We start from the raw sequence: 27,207 nt of genomic DNA on the forward strand, positions 1-27,207 counted from the left end.
CGTGAACATGTTGCCCCTTAGATCCCTTTTAAATCTTTCCTCGCACACCTTAAACCTATGCCCTCTAGTTTTGGACTCCCCTTACCCTGGAAAAAGACCTTCACTATTCATCCTATCCAAGCCCCTTATAATTTTGTAAACATCTGTAAGGTCACCCCTCAGCCCCTGGCACTCTAGAGAAAATAGCCCCAGCCTATTCAGCTTCTCTCTACATCTGGTGAAAGACCAGCATTCCTGGCACCCATGCCATCTTTAAAAGGCTACAGCATACCCAGACAAGTGTTGGCAATCCTGGCATTGCCCTCACCAACAATGTCAAAGCACATTAACCCCAAAGCCACACTGCCCACGAAGCATGGCTGACACTTCCTCATCATCTTCTTACTCTTGATGCAGTATAACCACTAGGTTGCACTGTTTAACAGGTCTGTGCCGACAACCTAACCTAATAGCCTCTCTACCTTGCCACTACTCTGTCCCCAGTGCACTGTACGCCCACAGCTTGTCATTGTCCAGGAGGGGAACATAAGTGCCAACAGCTGGACAAATCCAAACATGAGCTTTAATTTACAGACAGTAAAAGTGAGCACAAACAAAACCTATAGAGGCTTAAGTTTGGCCCCACAATGTAGACTAAATATCAACACCATAACCAATGACTACTGTACAGTTGATAACTGCCTGCTGCACCCAGCTCTCATAGATTGGAAATGGGTGTCAGTCGGATTCTGTCTAGCTGAGCTTTGTCATGGATCAGGTGAGCTTCCTCCTCCCCGGTGTCTGTGTCCTCCTCAGAAGATTGCTCAACTTCCTCAGCATTGCACAAGTAATGAAGCAACATGCTCACTGTGCTCTGTACAATTGTGTCACGATGATGCAGCACACTCTGACTCTGTGGTCAGGCTGGTCCAAGCAGACGAACCACAAATTCAATAGCCTTGTTGCCTGCTCCTCCACACCACTGGTCAAGGCAAAGGCAGTGATGTATCTATACTCTGCATCAGTCAGGTGGTTATGGTGGCAGTGGATAGCCCTTATCCCCTTTTAATGGTACTTGGACCCTCAAACACAGCAGCACTGCTCTAGAATGAAGGAGTTATGGCAGATTCCAAGGTAGTGGGTACACAACCCTAGGAAGCGGTAACATTGTTCACAAATGATCTGCACATTGCTACAATAGGAGCCTATCCTTTGTGGTATTTCACAGCGTTGTGATACAGGCCTGTCAGTGCAATATGTGTGCAATCAATGGCACGCTGTGTTAATGTGAAGCTAACAATGATTTCAAATCCTGTTGCAGCACTGATCTTGTTATTTAGAAACCAGGTGAACTGTAATGGTCTTGCACAGATGGCATTGATCAATGTCCTGATGCATTTGTAGGGGCATGACTGAGAGACTCTGTTCAGATCACCCATCACTCCCTGGAAGGAGTCAGTTGTATAGAGGTTTAGAGTAGCTGTCACTTTCACAACCTCTGGGAGAGAATGGCCTCCCACTTTTGCAACTCTCAGGCCCCACTCCAACATCTGGCATCATTCTCACACATGGAGTCTGTGTCAACACTGTGCCTTATTTGTTGCTAGGAAATAAAGTTAGTGCCAAATAAAACTCTGCATGACCTGCCAGACCCCTCATCTCTGTGTTTGCAGCTCCCAGACCAACAGTATGTGATTCCCCTGACTGTTTGCCATGACCCTGTAACACTGACAACTGCTTAATCCACGGACTGTACTGGAACAGATCCCCTGACTGTGAATGTCCCAAGCAATTGACTGACAGTTGCCAAGCCCTTGGACTGTCTGCACACAGTGACTGTAATTGACAGTTCCAGGACCCTTGGAACAGACAGCAAACCAATTCTCACCTCCTCCCCCCCACCCCCACCTTGACTGGACTGACGTCTATGCACCACCAGTTTCTGAAATGACTATTCGGTTGAATAAATGTATGGTGTTTGTGCTGACATATGCTGAAGGAGCTACATCAATGTCCTGATGTGTCAAATAGTAAGATGTGCATCCCCACACCCCACCCACTAAGCCCTGATCAAATCCCAATTGATAAGAATGACCAGCAGCTTATCTATGTATCTGTGCTAAGGACCACCTCAATATGGCAGTATAAGCACTGGTGCACCAACAGGTATGGTACAGTCTGGTTGTTGCAAGTGTGTTTGTAGGTGTTAAGTGAGTGAATGTTATGAGAGCAAGTGTGTGGGCCTGAGATGGAGTCTGGTGCAATCCGTGAACAGAGTCCCTGTGCATGCACGCAAAATATTCATCCAACAGCCTTCCAATACTAGATACTGGTTCACCCAACAATGTGAGCCTGTGCTTCCTAAGTGGTCTGCAAGTATATTGGAGAAGTGCCATATTGGACATTGGGGGTTGGCACATGCCAGATGCCAATGTGCATGGACAAGGAATGCATGTGGATCTTGCAACATGGAGTTTTAGAGCAAGCAGCAAACTGAATCTGCTACATACCTGCTCTGGTTTTCATTTTGAGTTTTCTCCACGTCTATCTTGTCTGGGTGAGTTTGGTAAGATACAAAGCTGAATATTAATGAGGTGAATTGGACTGTCAACAAGACATATCACAAGCAATGAAACCCCCTTTAGTTGGCAGCTCACTACTTCCTACTGAGAAACTTGTCATAACATTTGTGAAAAGCATAAAAAAATGGAATGAGCTGCTCCTGGTGAAACTTGTCCACTTCTGCTATAAATCACACTATAGTCACATCATTCAGACCATGACAAGATTCTGCCCTTTTTCATTTTGATTTAACTGTAAGTCACAGGCACCTCCATTTCTTAAAAGTTGCCAGGTCAGCGATCCTTTGAGAAGTAAATAATGTCTTGCTTTCAGATTGCACTCTCTACATTCACTTGCTGATTTAACGTGATGCTCATGAATATATGGTAGCTGCTGTGCCTTGTCTATTTTTGGTGATTAATGGTACCACTGTGTATTCTATCACAATAACAGCTTCAGGTAGGAGAAGCTCTTTGTTCCAACTAGCTCAGCTTCTCATAGTATTCCCTTGTGGGGGACCGAAGAGTCTGTTTCCATGTTGTCTAACTCTATAAATCCCAATGTCCACAAGACCATAAGACAAAGAAGCAGAAATAGGATCTGAATTACAAGAAAGGAATGGGGAAGCTTAGTCCTTCCAATTAAAGGTATTCCCTGTATACTTTCGTTCAAATGGATCTCAGTATTGACAAGAGCCTGAGTAATTTGAGCATTTCCAAATTATTTTCATTATAAATATGATGGCTGGTGCTTACATTTTAAGAATGACAGAAAAGCTTACTTGCTTTTGATTTGTCCAAATACTTCATCATTCTAAAAAATTTTTTTCATTTAAACTCGTACCTGTACTGTACGCCATCAGTTCTCTTCCTCCATTTTTAATTTAGTGTTTTGGTGTAATTTATTTCTAATGATCTATTTCTAACTTATTGATCTTTGAGATGTGATTAGCCATGATTATATTAAATAGCAGAGCAGATGTGGGAGGTTGAATTACCTACTCCTGTCCTTAGTTCTTATGTTCTTAATGATCTTATGCGAGTCTTTAGATGACCTTAGTCCACATTCTTAACAACATCAACAAAACTTGCATTTCTATAGTGCTTTAACCTGATGAACCATCCTAAAGTGAGGCGATGTGTAGTGGTAGTGTCCTTACCTCTGGGTCAGGAGGTCAGGATTCAAGTTCTACCTGCTCCAGAGATATGTTGTAACATGTCTGAACAAGTCACTTAGAAAATATCTATAAACTTAATAAAGACACTGAGCCATATTAAGAGACATTGGGTCAGATGACCAGAGGCTTGCTCAACGAGGTCTGTTTTAACAGGTGTTTTTAAAGGAGGAACATGACCTAGAAAGTGAGAGAGGTGTAGGGAGGGAGGGAATTCCAGAGCTTTGGGACCTTGGCAACTAAAGGTTGGAGGTAGACAAAAACAAAAATTGGAAGGACTAAGCTTCCCCATTCCTTTTTTGTAATTCAGATTCTGTTCCTGCTTCTTTGTCTTATGGTCTTATGGACATTGGGATTTACATAGAGTTATACAGCGTGGAAACAGACCCTTCAGTCCAACCAGTCCATGCTGACCATGTTCCCAAACTCAACAATTCCACCTGCCTGTGCTTGGCCTATACCCCTTCCAACCTTTTTTGTTTGTGAACTTTTCCAAATGTTTTTTAAATGTTGTAACTGTATCTGCAGCCACTACTTTCTCTGGCAATTCATTTCACATATGAACCGCATTCTGCGTAAAAAAAAAGTTGCCACTCGTGCTTGTCCTTTTATAATCTTTCTCCTCTCACCTTAAAAGTATGCCCCCTTGTTCTGAACTTCCGCACTCTAGGAAAAAGACCCTTGTTATTCACCTTAGCTATGCTTCTAATGATTATATAAACCTCAATAATGTCACCCTTAACCTTCTATGCTCCCGTGAAAAAAAGTCCCAGTCTATTTTTATATCTCAAACCCTCCATTCCCAGCACCATCCTGGTAAGTCTTTTCTGAACCCTCTCCAGTTTAATAACATCCTTCCTATAGCAGGGTGACCAGTACTCCAGAAGAGGCCTCATCAACATGACTCCTATGCTAAAAGGTCTGGTCATTGAAGGCAAGCATGTTCATAGAATCTATATACTGTGGAAACAGGCCATTCAGCCCATCCAGTTCATAACTGACCCTCCAAAGAGCATTCCAGCCAGATCCACCCTCTTCCTGTGACCCTGCATTTTCCATGGCCAATCCACATAGCCTGCACATCTTTGGACTGTGGAAGGAAATCCTAGCACTCTGAGGAAACCCACCCTGTACAAACTCCACACAGTCATGCAAGGCTGGAATTGAACCCAGTTCCCCGGCATTATGAAGCAGCAGTGCTAACCAGTGAGCCACCATGCCTCTGTTTCTGACTGCTGTTAAATGTCTCCTTAACCATCCTGTTTACTTGTGACACACATTTCAAAGAATTATGTACCTCACATCTTGGTATTGTTTCCAATGCTTGAATCTGTCTGTTTCTTGACAATCAGGGGTTGGGAATTGACATTCAAGGCACGTCTGATGAGAGTGCTATATATTTCACCGTTACTTCCTCTGACTCACATTCTATTGTTTTGACTGCGTAGTTCAATATCCTATTAGCTTTGTTGATTGCCGCTCTTGTACATTGCTCATACTGCATCTTACGCTCTTAAGTCTATTTCAATTTTATTTAAAGCTATTTCAAACCATTCATGAAGCATATATATGCCATCTGTTCTTACTTGTTATGTAGTTTACTTAGCATTTTTATGTATTAATTTTCATGTTCAATTCTTTTGCTACACCTACGTGTATAATAAGTATATATTTTCCAACCTAGTAATTTCTGAGCTGCCTCTTCCTATTCTATGTCCTTCTCAGTTTGAAAACACCTGCAAATTTGACCGTTGTGCATTGAGTTTTTGATTCCAGGTCAAAGTGTAAATTAGAAGCAGTTTAGCCATCTGCAGTGTAAGCCCCTAATTATTGCACTTGATGTTAGAATCATTGCATTCCACAGGTTGGAAGAAAGCCATTCAGCTCTTCATGCTCGTACTTATTTTTATTTACTGTTTAACACATTTACTTTCCACTTCAGTCAGTATCTTGTCCATTGCTTGGACTTAACTGGAAGCCACACAGTTTTAAATTGAATCAATAGATTTGTGTGTGGGACCTCATTAAATACCTCTCTGAAGGACGAGGCACATTACCACAGTCTGTTTGTGTTGTCATTTATCGTAGTTGTGGGTATGTTCGTCGAGCTGCAACGTTGATTGGCAGATGTTTCACCCCCTGTCTATGTGACATCTTCAGTGCTTTGGAGCCTCCTGTGAAACACTGCTGTACTGTGTCTTCTGGGATTCATTTGGTTCCATTCCTGCTGCTTCTGGTTGCGACTTCTGGTTGTTCATTGGAGTGGCCGGTATACTGGTCTAGGTCAATGTGCTTGTTGATGGATTTCGTGGATGAATGCCATACTTCTAGGAATTCTCTGGCTATTCTCTATTTATCATGTCCTATAATTGTTGAGTTATCCCAGTTGAATTTATGGTCCCTGTCATCTGTGTTTATGGCTACTGGGGACAGCTGGTCATGGCGTTTACTGGCTGAAGATGTTCATGGATGCAGATTGCTAATTGTCTGCCTGTGTGTTCTATATATTATTTAGTGCAAGTCTGTGGATGAGTGCACAAAACACTATATAGGACACACAGGCAGACAACTAGCAATCTGCATCCATGAACACCAATTAGCCAATAAATGGTTTGACCAACTGTCCCTAGTAGCCATACACGTAGATGACAAGGACCACAAATTCGACTGGGACAACACAACGATCATAGGACAAGCTAAACAGAGGAAAGCCAGAGAATTCCTAGAAGCACGGCACTCATCCATGGAATCCATCAACAAATTCCCCCCGCAGGCGACTGACTGTATGGAGTTTGCACGTTCTCCCCGTGTCTGCGTGGGTTTCCTCCGGGTGCTCCGGTTTCCTCCCACAGTCCAAAGATGTGCAGGCCAGGTGAATTGGCCACGCTAAATTGCCCGTAGTGTTAGGTAAGGGGTAAATGTAGGGGTATGGGTGGGTTGCGCTTCGGCGGGTCGGTGTGGACTTGTTGGGCCGAAGGGCCTGTTTCCACACTGTAATGTAATGTAATCTAATCTAATCTAAACACACTGACCTGGACCCAATATACCGGCCACTACAATGAACAGCTGGAACCAGCAACTGAAAGCAGCAGGAACGGAACCAAATAAATTCCAGAAGAAACAGTACAGCAGCGCTTCACAGGAGGCTCCAAAGCACTGAAGATGTCACAGACAAGGGACGAAACATCTGCAAATCAACTTTGCACCTTGGCAAACATACACACAACTACAACAAACAGCACTCGAGCTACAAATCTTTATACAAACCTTGTGTTGTCATTTATTGAAAGAAGTTGAAGAAATTGATCCAGAGGCTGGCAGCTCCTGTGCTCAGCAGCATCATGGAAATGAGGATGGAGGTAGCTCCACCTCCCCACTTTTGGCCACAATTCAGGCACTGGTTGTGGATGAACCCGGACCATAGGTAATTAATGTGGGGAGGTGTTTTGCTGAGTGGGTAGGAGCTGAAAGGAAGACGGATGCAGAGCATTACCAGCAAAGGCAGGGGTATTTGCTTTCAGTTCTTCATTCTATCCATTCCGATTCCAGTCCCCTGATCAGGAACATTTAGACATTGAATGAATATGTTTGATGAAGACAGCCCTCCTTCATTCGCCTGGCAGGTGACCAGCTCACTGCATGGTTAGAGTTGCCATGGATGTTGTGGCTTGCTTGAAAACTGGGTTAATACTAACAGTGACAGGATGAGGCCCTTAAATAGTCATTAACTGGGGGTGAAGTGGGAAAATTGATCATAGACCTTTCTACTCAAAACTTACCTCTGGCTGAGGTTGGAAGTGGTGGGGTTTTGTTTTACCACCATTCTGTCTAATCCTTGCCTTCAGCTTCGTAATAGAGAGACCCAATGAAATAACTGGACTTTCAATTGTAAAATTTGGTTCACAATTGCCTTTAAAGGGAGGAAAATCTGCTGTTCTTACTTGATCTGACTCTAGGCTCTGACAAATGTGGTTAACCAGTTCATGTCCCCTACAATGGTCTAGCTAGCCGCTCAGTTGTATTCAAGCTGATGGCTCCCTACCAAAGATACTGTAGTGTGTCTTGTTGGGAACTGGCACAGCAGGAATGGGGTGATGTACACCCTTGATACATGTGAATACAAACCAAACGGTAGTGCCTGGAATGGACAAAGGAACAGAGGTCATGAAAGGGATTCAAACTCAGAGACAGAGACAGAGGAATAGTGCTCAGTGGTCAGACATACTGTGTGATTAAACCCTGATAGAGGCAGATACTGAGAAAATGCTTACGGGTTTTAAATCCTGTCCACATATGTGGAGATAAAAATAGATCCAGTATTTATCATGTATTTCAGGAATGCAAATTACCAAAGATAAGCAATAGTCTTCTCATATGTTGAGATCAAGATGCCAAGAAAGTAAAACCTGTAAAACGTGCAAATGAAATATTGATCTGACTTGCAAACCACAAAATAAAGGTCCAGTCCAACCAGTATATTCATTTTTAAATATGACTCTGTTATACAGTTTTCTCCCTCAGGGTGACTAGTCTGCCTTTTACTTTGTAGAGGAAATGGTAATTCTTGTGACTCACCAGAAGTGCAAACAGGGTTTGTACTGAAACTCCAATGGTGGATGTTGGCTGCTCAGGCCCTGTGCGTTGTCCTGAATCTGTTTACCCTGTAAATCTCATATTAATGAACCAAAACCTGCAACCCATTCTAAAAGATGAAAGACTTAACAATTCAGGTTTGTTCAATATATTACTGTATGACACTGTAATCTTTTGCTATAAATTCTATGTCTTACGATCTTCTACTCCACAACCAGCTGATGAAGGAGCAGTGCTCCAAAAGCTAGTGCTTTTAAATAAACCTATTGGGCTATAACCTGGTGTTTGTATGATCTTTAACTTTGTCCACCCCAGTCCAACACTGGCTCCACCACATTATGGAGTGGCAGATGGTTTCAACTAGCATTTGCTATTTGTGAAGATGTTTATGAGGACAGGAAGCTCGGGGAGTGGTGCTGAGTGGATAGTAATAACCAATAAAAACCACCATCATCCTGATTGTCAGACTCACGTTGAACGTATATTTTAAAATGTTTCATCATGTGCGGAGTTATGAATGGCTGTTTTGCAATACAGGGAGATGCCAACAGTGTGGGTTCAATTCCCGTACCAGCTGCGGTTACCATGAAGGACTCTCCTTTTCAGCCTTTCCCGATGCCTGAGGTATGGTAACCCTCTGGTTAAACTACACCAGTTGTCTCTCACTGATGAGACAGCAATACTATGGTCTGGTAAGACAATGGCAACTTTACTTTCTCTTGTGTTTTAGCAAAAGATTTGTTATATTGAGAACTGAAAGTTGCAAGGTTTCTGAGTTGATTTTGCCTCTGGTAGGATATCTACTGAATGTGGCAATGCTTATGTTATCGCTTGTAATGTAAGAAACTGGACATGGATGTGATGGTATTGGAGAACCTCGCAAACATTTTATTATAGCCAGCTATTATAAACAACCATTACCTTCTGATACTTGAGTATCGAGGCTAATATTAAACTAATTGATTACAACAAAGGAGAATGCTTCAGTTGCGTTTCATGCATCAAGTGATCTGAGTTAAGATATTGAATATACAGTGTATTTACTCTCAGGTCATGTGTTTTTTTTTAGTGATCATATCATGAGCTTGTTTCCTAAAGGATTGTGAGACAACTAGAGTTTCTGAGTACCTTTCATATATTTTGCATATCATTCTCTGGGTAGCTTTCAATTATAATTTCTTAACGTTCCCAGGAAATTGAAATAATTTAAGACTCAAATGATGTAATTCCATTAAATCTATTTCCCATTTGCTGCAAACTCCCTATTGTTATTTGGTCCACAAACTAAAGTTCAGATACTTGTACACACACAGGATGTATTGTTTATAACTGGATCATAACAAGAGTTTTTTTTGGCAGGGGAATCATTTTGGGGGAGATTAAATGAAAGACAGACCTCCAGGACATTTGAAAATACACTTTTTGGGCTAAAATATTGAGATTTTTAACCCCCTTTAGCTCCTCCAGAGCTGGACACTGTAAACTGACGGACGGAACGTTTTCTTGGGCGCCGCGTGGTTCCGGGCGGAGGGGGTTGATGGTGACACTCCGTCCGTTGAGACGGGGGGTTGCTGAAATCCCGCCGCCGGGTTTATATTACCCGCTGTTAAAATCTGAAGAATGAGCGTGTCAGACGTGGAGCCGCTGGTTCGCGGCGGTTACCGCTGCTTATTGTGTGATGTTCGGGTCCCCAACAGTAAGTGCAGAAACTTCTGAAAGCAGTGACGGCGGTGCCGGGGCCTAGTTTACCAGGATCCAGGCTCTTCCATTTGGAAAGGGAGGGAGTGTGGAGGCCCCTGAGTTGGTGAAGCCTCTGTTTCACTCTGTCCGATGGAACCAGATTTATAATAAAACAAAGTGAATTTCCTGAGGAACTGGTGGATGGGAGTGCAGTAAAATACATTTGGAAAAGTGCATGAAGAAGAAATGTTTGGAGGGATATGGGCCAGGAGCAGGCAGGTGGGATTAGATCAGTTTGGGATTATGGTCAGCATAGACTAGTTGGACCGAAGGGTCTGTTTGAATGACTCTATGACTAGAAAGGCTGCAAATACTCAACAGGTCAAGCAGCCTTTCCAGTTAGGAGAACTAACAGAAAGAAAGAGAATAAGTTAGTAGATTTCCTTTCATGAAGGGTATTATAAACCAAATGAGGTTCTTAATAACAATCAACATCAATGTCACTCATGATCATTTATTGAATTCCAATTCCAACATCTACCATCGTGGAATTTGAGCCTATATCTTCAGGACACTAACCTGGGATGCAGATTTGCTAGTCCAATGACATTACCACCTACATCAGGACTGTATTAACCCAAAGGCATTGACTGGGAATTTAACTCTAAAAATTCTTGCGGGACTGGATAGTGTTGTCTCTGGGAGCATGTCTCCCCTTCTCCTCCCTGGGTATGATTATTGGTAGGGTGTGGGAAAACAGTGTTCCCTCTGATATTTTGTTCAGCTCTGTGGACCTCTGGTTCATGCATGCCAGCAGATTCCAGAAACAGAAACCAATGTGTTGGCACGCTGTTATTTGTAGAGCCTTCCAGTGACCAGGGCATGTCAGTGAGGTGGTGATACAAAGTCTAGAACCAGTAGTCAGTCTCAGAATAAGAGGTGAGCCATCTCCGACTGAAACGAGGAGGAATTTCTTTCAGTGTGGTGAATCTTTGAAATTTTCTACCCCAGAGGCCTGTTACTGAGGATGTTCAAGGTGGAAACCAGCAAATTTATAGATACAGTCAGTTTTGGTATAATTCTGCTGTAGTTCTGTTCTCGTGCACTCCCAAGTTATAAGAAAATCGTGCAATAGCAGCACCATGTAAACTAATGGGGCCTGAATCGTGTTATAACCAATGGATGCTTTAAAAGTTCACAATATAGAAAGTGTCCTCAATTCATCAATTGAGTTAGAGTAAATTTGCATTAACGAAACACATGTTATAGCAGGATGACCTGTATTCAACACAGCAAGGGATATCAACATATTAATGTGGGAGAATGGTGTCGCGGTTAAAGATCAGCATGCTTCCAGCATGTTCTGTTGTTATTTCATTTTCCAGCAGTACTGTGGTGCAGTACTTTGGTTCTGATTTAATGTTTACTTTGCTATCACTTCTCCTTCAGGATTTCCCACCTTGAAGACTTTTTGTCCTTCTCTCTGACTCGACATCTGTTTGTTTCTTCTACCTTCTCTACTTTTTTCCTCACATACTTCCTTTTTACTTGAAACCTATTGCATTTCTAAGTTAGCCCAGTTCTTATGAATGGCCATTTACTTGAAATGTCAGGCAGGATTTCTCCTGTGGACTTTAGACCCTTGTGGTCATGGTCAAATGGTGAGAAAGGAGTTTCTACTTTGTAGGGAACTGTCATTAGGTGTTATTGCTACTAGCAAAAAAATGTATGAACTATATCATTGTGAATATGTGTACAGACACACATCCAGCATATTAAAACATTTGCTATTGCACTAGGTAGGTATGGGAGTAGCAATGTAACAGTCTGCAGCACATGGTTTGGTCTGCGAAATACACCCAATGAAGCTGCACCATTTGAGTTTCAAAGAATGTTTAAACCTGTGAACTACAAGACATGATACTTGGCTGTGATTTTCCCCTAATTGCCCAATTAAAAGCCAGAGTGCAGACCTGCCATTTAACTGAGGGTGGTAGGGAAAGTCTTCGATTGAAGGTTGGTTGATTGGCTTTCTCCTCAAGTATGCATCATCCTCACATGGAATTATGTTGCTTTACTGTTGCTTGGTTAAAATCCAGGAATACGTTTCTTAATTACACTATTATACCGCATAGACTGGTGCTTATCATCTTTTTTTTAAACAATTATTTATGGGATGTGAATATCGCTGGCTGGGCAGCAATTGTCACCTATCCCGAGTTATCCTTAAGAAGGTGGTGGTGAGCTGCCACCTTTGAGCTGCTGCACTCCCTTTGGTGCAGGTACACCTACATTCCTTTAGGGAGGATTTTCCAGGAACGGTATGTTTCAAAATCAAGATTGAGTGTGGCTTAGAGGGCGTCTTGCAGATTTTGGTATTCCCATGTATCTGCTGTACGTGTGCTTTTCGAAAGTAGTGGTCATGGGTTTGGATGATGCTCTCTAAAGAAGTGTATAATTTTCTGCAGTGCACCTTGTAGATAGCATTGCTATTGAGTGGATGTTTTGCGGTTGGCTTTGTCTGGTCGTGTCAAGTTTCTTGAGTGTGAGAGCTGCAAACGTCCAGGAGAGTTACATTTCTAACTTGGGCCTTGCGAATGGTGGAAAAGCTTTGGGGAATCAGGAGTTGACTTACTCATAACAGAATTCCTCGTCTCAGACTTGCCCTTGTAATCACATCTACAAAAGGCTTGTCCAGTTCAGTTTCTGGTCAGTGGTGAAACCTCCCCAGGATATTGAAAGTGGGGAATTCAGCAATGGCAATCAACAACATGTGATTGCATTCGCTTTTTTTGAGATAGTCTTTGCCTGGCACTGTGTGGCACAAATGTTACTTGTCAGTTGTCAACCCAAGCCTGGCTATTATCCAAGTCTTGCTTCAGTTGGAAATGGACTGCTTCAAGACCTGAGGAGTCATGAATGGTGCTGAATATTGTGCACTCATTGGTAGATGTGCTCACTGTTGATCTTAAAATGGAGGATAGGTCATTGATGAAGCAGCTGAAGATGGTTGCACCATGGGTACTCTTCAGACAAACTCCTGCAGAGGTTTTCTAGAGCTCACACCTTCTTAAGGGCTACTATGGATGGGCAGTAAATGCTGGCCTAGTCAGTGTCCACATCCTTTGAAGTAATTAGAAAAGAAAACAGAAAAGAACAGAAGTCCTCTGGAACTGAAGCTGCAAAAAAACCATCTTTCCAGGTAAGTGAGGGAGAAGGCTCCCCAAGATGGAGGCACTCTCTCCCATGTTTTTAACTTGAAGTTTGAAAATGACCTCAGCAGCTAGATCATCACTCCAGCAAGCTTCCTGACTAATCTGCAGGATCTGGAGACTAATTATTACAGTCCACTTGGCCTTGAACAATATACTTCATTAGTAATAACCTGGAAAATCATAGTTGTGGATATGTTCACCAAGCTGGGAAGTTGATTTGCAGATGTTTCACCCCCTGTCTATGTGACATCTTCAGTGCTATGGAACCTCCTGTGAAGCACTGTTGTGCTGTGTCTTCTGGGATTTATTTGATTCCATTCCTGCTGCTTCCGGTTGCCTGTTCTGGTTGTTTGTTGTAGTGGCCGGTAGAATGAGTCTAGGTCTGTGTGTTTGTTGATGGGGTCTGTGGATGAGTGCCATGTTTCTAGAAATTCTGTGTGTCTTCTGTTTGGCTTGTCCTAAATCGTTGTGTTGTGTCCTAGTCGAATTTGGGGCCTTGCCAGCTGTGTGTGTGTGTGTCTACGAGGAACAGCTGGTCATGGCATCCAATGGCTCATTGGTGTTTGTGGATGCAGATTGCTTGTTATCTGCCTGTTTGTTCATTATAGTGTTGCGTGCAGTCTTTGTATGGAATCTTGTAAATTACCTTTGTCTTGCACATGATGGGTATAGGGTCTTCTGTCCTGGTGAGCTGTTGTCTGAGCATGGCTGTCAGTTTATGGGCTGTCGTGCATCCCAGTGGTCAGAGATGTCTGACTCTCAGCTCGGAGACGTTCTTTATGTAAGGTATCATGGCTCGTGAATAAGGTCGTGGTATGTCCTCATCATGTTGTTTGTCTGCCAGGCATCCAAGGATGAAGTTATGGGGATATCTGTTCTTGGTGAAGACTCTGTAGAGGTGTTCCTCTCCCCTTTGCAGGTCAGGAGTGCTGTAGCTCTTTTGAACAAGGTCCTTCTCTGACCATAGTCTCCATATTTGAAGCTACTTATCCTGCACGGTTTTAAAAGTAAGTTTTGCAACCTATCCCACAATTTTCAAGGGTTTGTATGCACAAATCGAAAAGAAGAATATAAGCGAATCTGAAATAGGTGCAGGAGTAGGTTCTGTGGCCCCTGCCTGCTCCACCATTCATTAAGATCATGACTGATCTTTCTCGTGGACTCAGTCCCATAGGCCTCATTGCTGTTGCCATTAACATTGTACTATTTAGTTTATTATCTCCTCATTCTCCTTTTTAAGTTCATGAACTCGCATCAACCATCTCTGTTACTAAGTCAGCACACTCAGTCTAGTTTAGGAGATGTGATTGCCTTTAAATCTGTGCTGACTGACATTTGTTAGTCTGTGTTTTCAAATGAGAATTATTCATGTTTGGGAATATTGCCTCCCAGATTACCCCAACTACTGATGTTCAGCTGACCTACTTGTGGTCACTACGTTTCTCCCTTTATTCTTCTGAACAGGGATGTAACTGTTGAAATTCTCTTATCCCCTGCCATGTCTCCCATACCCAAGTAGGGCTCAAGCTGTTGAAGTCTGTATTAATAACACCAACTTCTTAAGTGACTCTTTTTTAAATATGTAATCATGTCCAATTTTTCTATTATCCCTTCCATTGCTGTGGCATTGTCAACATCCTTGCTTCCAGTATGGACCTTTTTGATTAGTTTTTGCCATATATATCTTTATAAATAACTTTTGTGTTCCCTTTTTGTTACCTGCCAATCTATTGTCTTTAATAGATATTTTTTAATCAATCTGTTCAGATATATCCAATATCATTATCGAATTCCTCGTCCTCGACCTCGACCTCGACCTCGACCTCGTCCTCGACCTCGTCCTCGTCCTCGTCCTCGACCTCGACCTCGACCTCGACCTCGTCCTCGTCCTCGTCCTCGTCCTCGTCCTCGTCCTCGTCCTCGTCCTCGACCTCGTCCTCGACCTCGTCCTCGACCTCGACCTCGACCTCGACCTCGACCTCGACCTCGACCTCGACCTCCTCGCCGACCTCCTCGACCTCGACAATGGCTGTACCTATGTCTCTTTGCAATGTACTCAGTTTCTAAAAGAAAAGGTGATTGCAACCCTTCTGTAATCCATTCTCTTTCATGCTTTTAGGTCCCAGTTTAAATGATCATCTCAAAGGAAAGAAACATCAAAAACTGCTGAGTGTAAGAAGTTGCAGAAAATCCCAGCAAGAGAAGAGTTTGTTTGTAAGTGGTTTCCATAAAGGCACATCTAATCTGGAAATCACTGACTACTTTCAAAACTTTGGCACGGTGGCAAACGTGATAATGGACAAAGACAAAGTAAGTCCTATTGGCAATTGACTTCAATATAATCCTAAATTAAATGTAATAACTTGGAACAGATGAAAAAATTGCAGAGAGCTGTAGTGTGAATCTTTGAAGTAAATTGCCAAGTGCAAATGGTAGTTTTCTGCCACTAGAGAGAGCTCTAATAACACAACAGTTTTGTGCAAAGATCATTGAAGGTGGCAGAACAGATAGTGGGAGCAATTAATATAGCATATAGTGATCATGGTTTTATTAATAGAGGCGTTCAGTACAAGAGCAAGGTGGCGATATTTAACTTTTCTAAGATACCTGTTGGACCTCAGCTGGAATATTTTCTATAGTTGAAGACACCACACTGTAGGAAAGATATGAATGCATTGGAGGGAGTTTGGAAGTGATTTACAAGAATAGTTGCTGGAATGAGAAACTTCAGTTCTGAGACTGATTGACGAAGTTGGGACTGCTCACCTTGGAGAGAAGAATATTGAGAGGTTTTCAAAAACATGAGTGGACTGGATAGAGTAAAGGGGGAAAGGTTGTTCCCACTCAAAAGGGACAAGAATGAGAGGGCACAGATTTCAAGATCGTGCAAAAGAGGTAAGGATGATGTGAGAAACATCTTATTCACACAATGATTAATTAGAATATGGAATACAATGCTGAGAAATGTGGAGACAGGTTTTGTTGAGGCATTCAGGAGGACATTGGTTTATTATTTGAGTCGACATCGTATGCTAGGATATGCAGAAAAAGCAAGAGTTTAGCTTGAGGTAATGATGGTTGTTTGAAAAGCTAGTCAAGGCAATAACCTCCTATTGTGCTGCCTTCAGTTTTGTGATTCTAAATTTTGAGGGCAGTGAAGATATTTGTAAATTACATTGAAATACTCCAACCTTTGTTCAGAGGGCAGGTGGATGAATTGGATGGTTTGGCTGCAAACATAGAAACATCAATAAACAAAACTCCGTTCCTGATTGTGATGCTTTAGTTGACTAATGTGCTGTGCAACATTACCAAGTCTGGTTGGAGGCATTCTTGGAGTTTATTCACTTGACATTGTGATCAAGCAGTCTCTAACCATGTGACATTTTCAAACATTACTGCTTTTGCTTTGTAAATGTATGGTTTGCGTTTTTAGTATTTCTGCTTCTGCATTTGCTTAAACAGCTATTACCTGAAATCCCAAGAATAGGCAGGGACAGGGTTCCTGGGCACGAATTTCCCAATTTCTGTCTTTGCACCTGACTCTGATCCCTGATCTTCAAGCCTTTTTGTTTTCCATCTTCCCCCTCAATCTATTCTTGCTTCCCTTCCCAATTCCTGAGAGTTGCCCCAGTATACTGGTAAAGTGTTACACTGGCTGCTCACTGCTGTCTTTTGGCAGTGAAACCCTTCAGTCTATTATGGTAGGGAAGCTAAATCATGCAGATTTCGCAGAATAACCAAGTCCAGGAGATGTGTGCCCAATTTAAGTGGCGAGTGGGCAATTTGGGAGGGCTGGAAACCTATTTACTGAATAGTTCAGCAAACAGGTGGAAAATCTCTCTTTTGATAATTTATTTTTCTATCTGCTGCTGCAGACTAGACAGACACTAGATGCATCTGTGTTGATAAACTTATCTTTGTTCTGATCCACAAGATACTGTGAATTTTGGCAATTTAAGAAACTCTTTGGTTAGAAATTGAATTGGTTGAATAAACTCATTGATTTGAATGTAACTTAATGACTTCTGTGTATAATTTGAGATTTTATGTTACCATCTACAGGGTTTATATGCAATTATAGAAATGGGTGATACTGAGGAAGTGGAAAAAGTGCTGTCTATTACACAGCACTGCATGAATGGTCAAAAACTACGAGTAAAGCACAAAGAGACTAAGGAGTTCAAATATATTCCAAAACGGAAGCAAATCCCTGGGAAAAAACAGTGGATTGATTTTGAAGAGCTGACACAGGGTCTCTGTCAAGCAGTTGATGTAAGTACTTTACCTTCACAATGTGACCAGCTAATTAAAACAATGGTTGTGATTTAAAAGGGGGTTTCAAAGGTGAATTGGTAGCTAATAAAAAAGTTTAGCATAGTAATCTGCTGAGAATTTCCTTGGGTATTCTGATTAACAGCAGCATTTCTGCTGAGGAACTAAATGGTGATCGCTTTAGTCAACCTGTCATGTGCTCTGGTGTGATGCTTTGCATCGTACGGCTGCTTAGTTTTTTTTCTCTGTCAGTTTAATTTTAAATGGATACTGATGTGATATTATGGCTAAAATATTTAATTAATTAAATCCTATTTTCACCTCTGGCTAGCATTTTAAGGATTAAAAACCTTTGCAAAAGTGAAGGTTTGTGTGCTGCAGACTCCTGAAATTTAATTCATGACTTAAGATGAATTTGTTCCTTCTTATTTTGGCATTAGAGACAAAAAGTGACATTAGTTGTGCTGTAAGTTCTGTTTTTCTCTTTGTTACTTTGTTTTGCAAAAGAAGGTGATGTTTTGAACTCTTTACCAACCCATTGTTACTTAAGGTGATTGATGGCTGCATTCATTGCATTAACAATTTACATTATGTTAACCTTGTTTAAAACTGTGTAATTTGTTGTGATCACGAACGTAAGTACCAATTTGGTTAGTCAATCGTAAAGTAATTCGCATCAGTTGTTCCTTACATGTTCATAATATAGAATGACGTAAGTAATTTTATCTACTGTAATATAAAGATAATATGATTAGTTAAAGCTTGCAGACGTCTTCCTCTTATTTTTAATATTTTTGGAGCTTGTATTCAAATTTTAACAATTTTTAGCTTTTTTCCTTTGGTCCTGCTTTCACTTACAGTCAGTACAGGAATGAATTATCTGGAATGGGGAAAGTGAGGACTGCAGATGCTGGAGACCAGAGTTGAAAAATGTGGTACTGGAAAAACACAGCAGGCCAGGCAGCATCCGAGGAGCAGGAGAATTGACATTTCGGGCATAAGCCCGCCCGAAATGTCGATTCTCCTGCTCCTCGGATGCTGCCTGGCCTGCTGTGTTTTTCCAGCACCACATTTTTCAACAACAGTACTGGAATGGCCATTTAAATTCTCTGGCAACAAGAGCAGACTGGAGCTCTTTGAGTAACTCAGCACCATATCTGCAAAGCCTGTTCATGATCTAAAAGCTCAAATCAAGAGGAGTGCGGTGGAATGGTCTCTGCTTGCTTAGATGAGTACAGCTCCTAAACGTTCGAGAGACTTGACACTAACCATGACAAAGCAGCCTGCATGACTGGTACCTCACCCACCACCTTAAACATTCAGACCCTCCACCATCAATGTACACTGACAGCGTGTAACATCTACAAGATGTGATACTGCAATTCAGCCAGGCTCTCTTAACGCAGTTTTCCAAACCCATGATCTCTACCAGTTAGAAGGAGTAGGGTAGCAGGTGCATGGGAACACTACCACCTGCAAGTTACACTTCAAGTCACATGCTGTTCTGACGTGGAACTGCAACCATCGTTCCTTCATTGTCACTGAGTCAATGTTTTGGAAATCCTACCCCAACAACACTCCAGGTGTACTTACTTCATTTTTAACTGCAGCATTTAAAGAATACAACTCATCACTACCTTCTCAAGGGCAATTAGGAATGTGTAACAAATACTGACCACCTGTGTCACCCACATCACATGAAAGAATAAGATCCTTATGACAATAAATCTTTTAAAGGAAAATTCTCCTTTTGTTTAACACAATCAGCAGCTTATAATGCTGATAAAATGTGGAGCTGGAAAAAGCACAGCAGGTCAAGCAGTATCCAAAGAGCAGGAGAGTCTACATTTCGGCAGGACCCTTCATCAGGATCTGTTTTTTTCAGCTCCACATTTTGTCGTCTGACTTTGCAGCATCTGCAGTCCTCACTATCTCCATGCAGCTTATTATGTGAAAAGTTCCGCACTGTGATGTTGCCACAAACAGCACCATTCCTTCTCCTTTGGTCAGTAAATTTGGGGATAACTCGCATAATTTCTACTTTGCAGTTTTCTGTATTTATTTCACTGTGTACTTTGTAAAAGTTAAATAAATATCTCACTCTAATAAATATTGATATGAATTCACATTTTAATGTCTCTCATCTGAAATGCATTTATTGATGGTCATCAGGATACTGGAAAAAAGACAATCAAACCACTCAGATATACTTTCCAGATGAAATTCTGTGATTTAAGATGACCCAAAAAATGACTAATTTATTAATTATGACAAAGCAATTGTCTGTTTTAGAAAACATTATTCAGGAGCTACTGCAGTTGGAAGGAAAATTGTTAGAAAACTGTCTTCAAAGCTGTGGAGCAGATGTAGTTTTTCTATTTGTTTTAAGCCTGACTAGCATGGTTGAATGATTAATTAATATTGATGTCATTGGATATCTTATTCAGATTTATTTTTAAAAATTGGAGAGGAATATAATGACAGCAATTAAATGCTTTATTGTAGTTGTCACATTATCCAAGTCCTTTGTTTGCTGACGTTATAGCTGTCTCACATCAGTGAGGACTAACCTATCTCTAGTAACAGCCTGAACTATATGATTTAATTTACCTGCATAGTAGTAACAGATGTCTGCAATGGATATTCTGCTGTTCAGCTGCTTGCACAAAATATGTTGCTCACCAGTCACAAAGGATCATATCATTTGCTTATGCGTATCCAAGCGAAGATTTTGACTGCTTCTCATGTTCAATAGCAATTCTTTTTGTGTGACAGGTAGATGAACAAATGAAGCAGTTGCTACAGTTGTTTGAGCTTACAGAAAGTGAAAAAACGCTTAGGGAATTGATTGTGTCACTTTTACAAGAGGTCTTCTTAGAATTTTTCCCAAGTAAGTGATCTCAACATTATTGCTTGAGTTTTGACCATTGTTACATGAGAGATATGAATTGGAATCACCTTAACAGTGAGACTTGTTGCCTTAGGCTATGGACATTAAGATTATTAAAAAGAAATTGGTGCTTTTCTTGCAAAAAATACATTGTTGCAATATCATTGTTCCAGTATTCAAAATCCTGAAGGCTTTTACTTAGAACTGGCTTTCATTTAGATGTAAGGATTGTCGTAAATTTCTGCTGAGTAGATTTTTCACTTATGAGTTTTTTGCTTTTGATCTGAGAAAGGAAACATCGCTTGTGATAGTTGGTATTAATACCCAACACTCATTACACAGGGTGCAGATGCCCAATGTTCTGTGTACACGGTGGCACCTTATTCACATAATTTCAAATTTAGACAAATACTTCTACTAGACAAGAATTTTCCACATCTGGATCCAAACCTTGTCCCTGTTTAGGGGTAGATATCATACAATGGGCTTTCAGTGGCTCATAAAGATGTTTGTTTCTCCTTGTACCATTAAAAACAATGGACAGAAAAGACTTCTCATCTCATTAATCTGAGTGGATTCAAACTCAAATGTCAGTGTTGAAAGGCTGGTACTTTATTCCATGCAATTCTTCTCTGTAGACATTACTATTGATAGAACTTAAAAGGGAAAGGTTTTCATTTCAAACTTTTCAACATTGATTGTAAGTTTAAGTTTACTGACTTTCGAACTATGCGGCCATTGTAACAAGTGGCTTAATGTGATTTTGTTTCAAGGTTGTAGAATCTTACCCTTTGGATCATCGGTGAATGCATTTGGTATCCATGGCTGTGACATGGATTTGTTTCTGGATCTCGAAAACACCAAGGCTTTCCAGGCACATGCTAGAAGCAAAGTTGAAACTGAAGTACGTTTACATCTTTTGGGACTCTGGTAGTATCTGCATAATATTCAATAATATTAGGAGATTAAAATGTTTCTAGCTGTTGTATATGCCCCTGTGTTTGCAAACCAAGTTGTGGTTTTTTAAAAAGCCAAGCATCTGCAAAAGAGCATCAAATGCTGCAGCTTGAACTTTCATTAAAGGAACTCACTGGATATTTGTTTACAAGCCAGTTGAAAGCATTTGCAAAATTTCATTTGGATGTGACATAGTCAGTCTTAGGGAGAAAAAAATTGTAATTAGCCATACCTGAGCTTTCACCAGAGTACTGTTTCTCTAAATTTGAATGAGTTGAATGAAAATTGTTTGATACAAAGCACCATCTTTTTTTTAGTCTTGGAAAACTACTTGGCTTTAGTAAAGAAGAACTATGACAGCTTTTGAATAATTAAGAGGCACACAATTTTAATGACTGATTTTTTTTTCTCTCCTGGTTATTTAACAAATTTTGTAAGTGCAACCTGCATTATCTTATCTGTTGTAATCCTTCAGTTCTTCTATTGGGAATTCTCAAAGAACTTCAGTGTTGATGGGAAGTACATTCTGAGTGGACAGAGATAGTTGTATTGGCATCCTATCTCTGGTCTTCCACAAAATTTAATCTGTATTTTGTCATTTTTGTTAAAGTTCTGACAAAGACATTCTAAATACTAACCACGATGACATTTTAAAATGATAAAATCTGCTGAAGGGATGGGGAATCAAAAGATAACTGGAGCAGGCATACACAGATACAAACAATATGCTTTATTTAATTACAGGAGGTTAATGGAATTAAAGAGGATGCTCAGTTTGAAACACAATCTGAAGATTCGATCTTGTCTGACATAGACCTGGGAACATCAACTACAGCTGAGGTGCTTCAACTTGTAGCAACTGTCTTGCAGAAATGTGTTCCAGGAATACACAAAGTTCAGGCTGTCACCACTGCTAGGCTACCTGTGGTGAAATTTATCCATAAGGAATCGGGCTTGCAAGGAGACATTTCTATTAATAATAGGTACAGTAGCCAACAAATTAAAATAGTGTTTAAATTTTTAAATTGGATTTATCAGGGCTATCCAGAGAGGAAGGGTAACTTTGTCTCTTTTCATGAAAACACCTTTCTCTGACTCTCCACCCTCAATTTTAATAGCTGCAAGATGCCTACAGATTGTTTTTGTCACCATTTTTTGATGTGATTCATTCAGTTGCCTGCTCCCTCAGCCCATAGTCCTCAAGCCAAGTTTCTCTCCTTCTTGCTTTTTTTTCCTATCTCACTGTTATTGAACTGAGCTTGTCATTACCTCCTTCCTGCAGTCTATTCCATAAAAGTACACACTTCTATTCCTCATTTTCATTCTAGATAAAATTGCAAATAGTATTTTTTTATCCTCAGCTATACTCTTTCCAATATACTAATTTTGCTTGCCTTCAAATTATCATATTATCTCCAACTCCTACCTCTATCCTTCTCAACATATTGTCACCCAAATCTGTAACCAATTGAGTTGGTACTTGCTAAAGTTGCAGTAACATCCAGTGAGTGCTGACTCCCTTGCTACATCATTCTCAGTTGCTGCTCCTCTTGTTCTTTTCTCTCTTAATGGCGTTGCCCATGCATGTTTGCACTCTTCTCTTTTCAACTGTAGACACAACTTCTCTAGCAATGGCTTCTCTTCTCAACCCTGCAGCTTTAACACCCAAAGATTTGACTTCTTCCATTCCAACATTGACATACTGCTCATTGGCATCATCATGTACAAGAGGTCAGCTTCATCATGTACCGTGACAACTTTCATTTCTAAATCTCTCTTCGTTGCCTCCATGTTGTTGGACAGCATGTCCAAAAGCCAGTCTTGTAATGGGAGGACTAAAGCATTGTCTGTGGTCCTTGCCACAAACTCTTTACCAACCCAGTCCTTTCCCGCTTCCTTGGCTGGTGTCTTAGGTTGCTTTGAAGAAACTGCATCAATATTCTACCATGTCAGTCTCTAACCCTACTTCACCGATCTGTTGTTCAAATCGTTTGTGGCCTGTAATGCTCAGCTAGACTTGCTCTCATCTCATAATGTCATTTATCTAAAACTCTGCTGCCTGTTCCTACCCTGTACTAAACTCTCCTCATCCATCACCCAACATCTCAACTTAGCAAGATATTTCATAGCAACTGAATATTAAAATTCATCCTTTTGCTTAAACCCTACTGTAATTATGAAGCTCCCAACCTCTGTAATATCCTTCAGACTGGAACTCTAATCTTTTCTGACTTTGCCCTTTTTTGTACAACTTATTCTGCTTGTACTCGTACCATTTGCAGTTGTCTCTTTAGCTACGTAAGCCCCAAGTCTTCTCATTTACCTAATAAGGTGCACTGCTTGTTCACATTCTATAAAGTCTTCCTTTGGTTCCATGTGCTGGATTTGTGCCTTTTGTTGGAGACAGACAAAACTGAACATTTAGCCCCTGCACAGGGTAGATAACTAATTAGGTCCATTTAATGGCCTTATTGAGACCAATTAAAGGGGTTGCATCCAGATTAAGGGCCTGCAGGTCTTTCAGCATCCTGCCCACTGCCCAAATATGAATTGAGAACCTGATTCTATATCAATTAAGGGGCTGCACCCTTGAAAATCCCATGAGTTATTTTTGTTTCTTGGTGGCGTTGGAACCTGGAAAAGTCCTGTGTTCTGCTACACGCTTCCTTTGACCAAGCTGTTTTAACTTTCAAATATCTACTTTATGATCTGTATAAGTTAAATATAACCTTGTACAGACTTATTTGCCATACATCACTGTGTCTGGACCTTTCTCAATAAATTAATGATATCAGTACAATTTGTGATAATCGTAACTATCAATATGATTAGGTATCTGTGATTTCCATACACAAAGCTCGTTTTTGATGGCTTGCTTGAAATGAGAAGAATGACAGGATGATCTGTTTTTGTAGGTTGGCTGTACGTAACACACAGTTCCTTCAATTATGTGCATCATTGGATCAAAGAGTGAGACCCCTTGTCTATGCTGTTCGCTATTGGGCAAAACAAAAGCAACTAGCTGGTAAGAAAAGCTATGTTAAACTGCATAAAGCCTTGATGACAATTCATACAGAGTCATCTCCTAATCAGAGTCAATTAGTTGGGAATGAAGATATCAGTCTGAACAAACACTTTAAACTAATTGAAAGGCCTTCTGAATTTGCTAACCACAAAATATCACACAATATTAAACATGTATAGGAACATTTTCTCCCCCTAGATCAAAACATTAAAGCCTGTATACATTTTACTAATATATTTATTTCAAAATGATTTTAAATAATAAAATCACATTCAATTTGATGCTCATCAGAGATGTCTAAGCAAATGTTCTACATTTACAGTTAAGCATCATGGAGTTATGGGTAAATAAATGCAAACTTGACCAATTGTATTGTTGGGAACGATTGAGTTTTAGATTTGTGGGAAGTATACAAGGATGTTTCTGGAGAGTCAGTATTGGAGTTGCTGGTTTATTTTTATGTACAGTGGTGGTATACAGAGCAATGAAATCTGGAGATGACATGAAATCTGGAAATCTTGTAAACAGTGAAATGAACAAAGTAACTGACCACTAAAATAAGCAGATATTGTGAAGTAATGGGTTTTATTGCTAAGATTGAGGAAGGACAATATGACTGAAATGGTACAACTGTAAAGAGGTGCAGGAAGAGATATTAAGTAAGATGTACACATCTTTGAAGATGGCATACAAGTTGAGAAAATTTGAAAAAGCAGACAGGGCCATTTGCTTTTTGAATTTTAAAATGAAATAAAAAGTGGGTGGCATGGTGGCTCAGTGGTTAGCACTGCTGCCTCACAGCACCAGGTTCCCAGGTTCGATTCCAGCCGCTGATGACTGTCTGTGTGGAGTTTGCACATTCTCCCTGTGTCTGAGTGGGTTTCTTCCAGGTGCTCCAGTTTCCTCCCACAGTCCAAAGATGTGCAGGTTAGGTGAATTGGCCATGCTAAATTTCCCATCGTGTTAGCTGCATTAGTCAAAGAAAAATGGGTTTGGGTGGGTTACTCTTCGGAGGTTTGGTGTGGACTTGGTGGGCCAAAGGGCCTGTTTCCATGCTGTATGGAATCTAATCTAATCTAAAAGCAAGGAGGTTATGCTGAAACTTCAAAAAGAGCTGATTAGGCCTCAGCAGGATTGGTATGTCCAATTCTGGGCACAATAGGAAGAATGTTACATTTTTGGTGTTCTACTCCAGGAAATGAATTGGAGTAATAGTAATGTAGAGTGGTGTGAGTCTTCTACTAAGTGTTTTAGTCTTTGGTGTAGCTCCTTGGCCGATCTGTAAGTTGGTGTTCCAGGAAGCGAGACTGTGGGACTGAGAGGGCTCCTGGTTTGTGAATTTTGGGTAATCCATAGAAGCATGGCGTGTTGGATCCGTCTGGTTTCATTTTTTTGGAAGTCGGTCTTATTTATTTATCCAGATTTCTGAAGTTTTTTGAGTAGGGCTGTAATTCGGTTCTCTGGTTGTGGGGTCGGGTCCATTGCCACTTGTTGGCAAGTGTTGGCATCTGTAAGTAGTGTGTTCGCATTTTCAATGTAGTCTCTTCGATTTCGAATGATTGTCAAGCATCCTTTGCAGGTAGGATAACAATGCTTTTTTTTAGTCTTTCCAGAGCTTTCCTTTCTTGTGTATTGAGTGTATTTCCCTCCTTTTTTCTGCTTAATGTTGGTGCGACTCCCTGTTTGATAGTTTGCTGGGTTTTTCTGTGAGTTGGTTGTCTTTCAGTGTTGTTTCTAATGCAGCTAAGAAATCTTGTCCGCATCCTGGCAGTTGTAATTTAATCCTCTTACTAAGCCAGTGTCTGTTAAGGGTCGGTCAGATAAGTTTTTTTAAAATCCATGCTTCTGTGTTGTCAGTGTTACTTTGTGTAAGTTTGTCTAGTTTTTTCACTTTGTGTTTGTCGCTGTCTAATATCTATGGCTTGTTGTACTGTGTCTGTCCATTCATGGTCTGTTGCACGAGTGAGTAAAGATTTTTGGTGCAAACGTTCCCAGTTGTATTTACGGAGTCTGTTGTGGGCATCATTAATCATTTCTCTAAGCATTGTGCGGCCATTTTGCTCTGCTATTCTTTTGGCTCGCGGGGTGTTAAGGGTAGGTTTGTATTGAAGACATTTAGGTAGGACCTGTTTTCTTAGGCATTCATGCAGCAATTATAGCAGTTCACGGGTGGCACTCTGTTAGATGACATTCATTTCACATTTTCGGGCCATGTTTTGCGTATTGTGCCTGTAGGACTTAGCAAGTTTTGAGAAGATTTGTAGCTTAGGTTGAGGTTCTCGATGTAGGTTTGACTGCCACACTGCTCAGACCCCTTGGCATCATGGTAGCCCACAAACCCACCAACACACTAAAACAGCAGCTAATGAACTTGAAAGATCCTATACAGACCAGGGAACAGGAGATTCGACGTTTCGGGCACAGGCCCTTCTTCAGGAATGACACTGCTCAGACCCCTTGGCATCATGGTAGCCCACAAACCCATCAGCACACTAAAACAGCAGCTAATGAACTTGAAAGATCCTATACAGACAACAAGCAAAAGTATTACAGAGGAGGAAGTGCTGGATGTCTTGAAATGCACAAAGGTGGATAAATCCCCAGGACCTGATCAGGTGTACCCTGGAACTCTGTGGGAAGCCAGAGAAGTGATTGCTGGGCCTCTTGCTGAGATATCTTATCATCGATACTCACAGGTGAGGTGCCGGAAGACTGGAGGTTGGCTAATGTGGTGCCACTCTTTAAGAAGGGTGGTAAGGACAAGCCAGGGAACTATAGACCAGTGAGCCTGGCATCAGTGGTGGGCAAGTTGTTGGAGGGAATCCTGAGGGACAGGATGTACATGTATTTGGAAAGG

At 41.0% G+C, this 27,207-nt stretch overlaps 1 protein-coding gene across 1 annotated transcript in view; it reads left to right on the plus strand.

The window, feature by feature from the left end:
- Positions 1-9,722: 9,722 nt before the first annotated feature.
- The window catches only part of tut1 (terminal uridylyl transferase 1, U6 snRNA-specific), a 26,526-nt gene continuing 9,041 nt past the window's right edge, over positions 9,723-27,207 (plus strand). Inside the window, exons 1-7 of the mRNA XM_043675121.1 lie at positions 9,723-10,004; positions 15,323-15,513; positions 17,269-17,478; positions 20,254-20,368; positions 21,142-21,272; positions 22,070-22,308; positions 24,241-24,350. Of these exons, the coding sequence (XP_043531056.1) occupies positions 9,929-10,004; positions 15,323-15,513; positions 17,269-17,478; positions 20,254-20,368; positions 21,142-21,272; positions 22,070-22,308; positions 24,241-24,350 (1,072 nt within the window). The 5' untranslated portion in view covers positions 9,723-9,928. The remainder of the gene's footprint in view (positions 10,005-15,322; positions 15,514-17,268; positions 17,479-20,253; positions 20,369-21,141; positions 21,273-22,069; positions 22,309-24,240; positions 24,351-27,207) is intronic.

The sequence above is a fragment of the Chiloscyllium plagiosum genome, chromosome 33 (genome assembly GCF_004010195.1).
Source record: "Chiloscyllium plagiosum isolate BGI_BamShark_2017 chromosome 33, ASM401019v2, whole genome shotgun sequence".
Taxonomy (NCBI): domain Eukaryota; kingdom Metazoa; phylum Chordata; class Chondrichthyes; order Orectolobiformes; family Hemiscylliidae; genus Chiloscyllium; species Chiloscyllium plagiosum.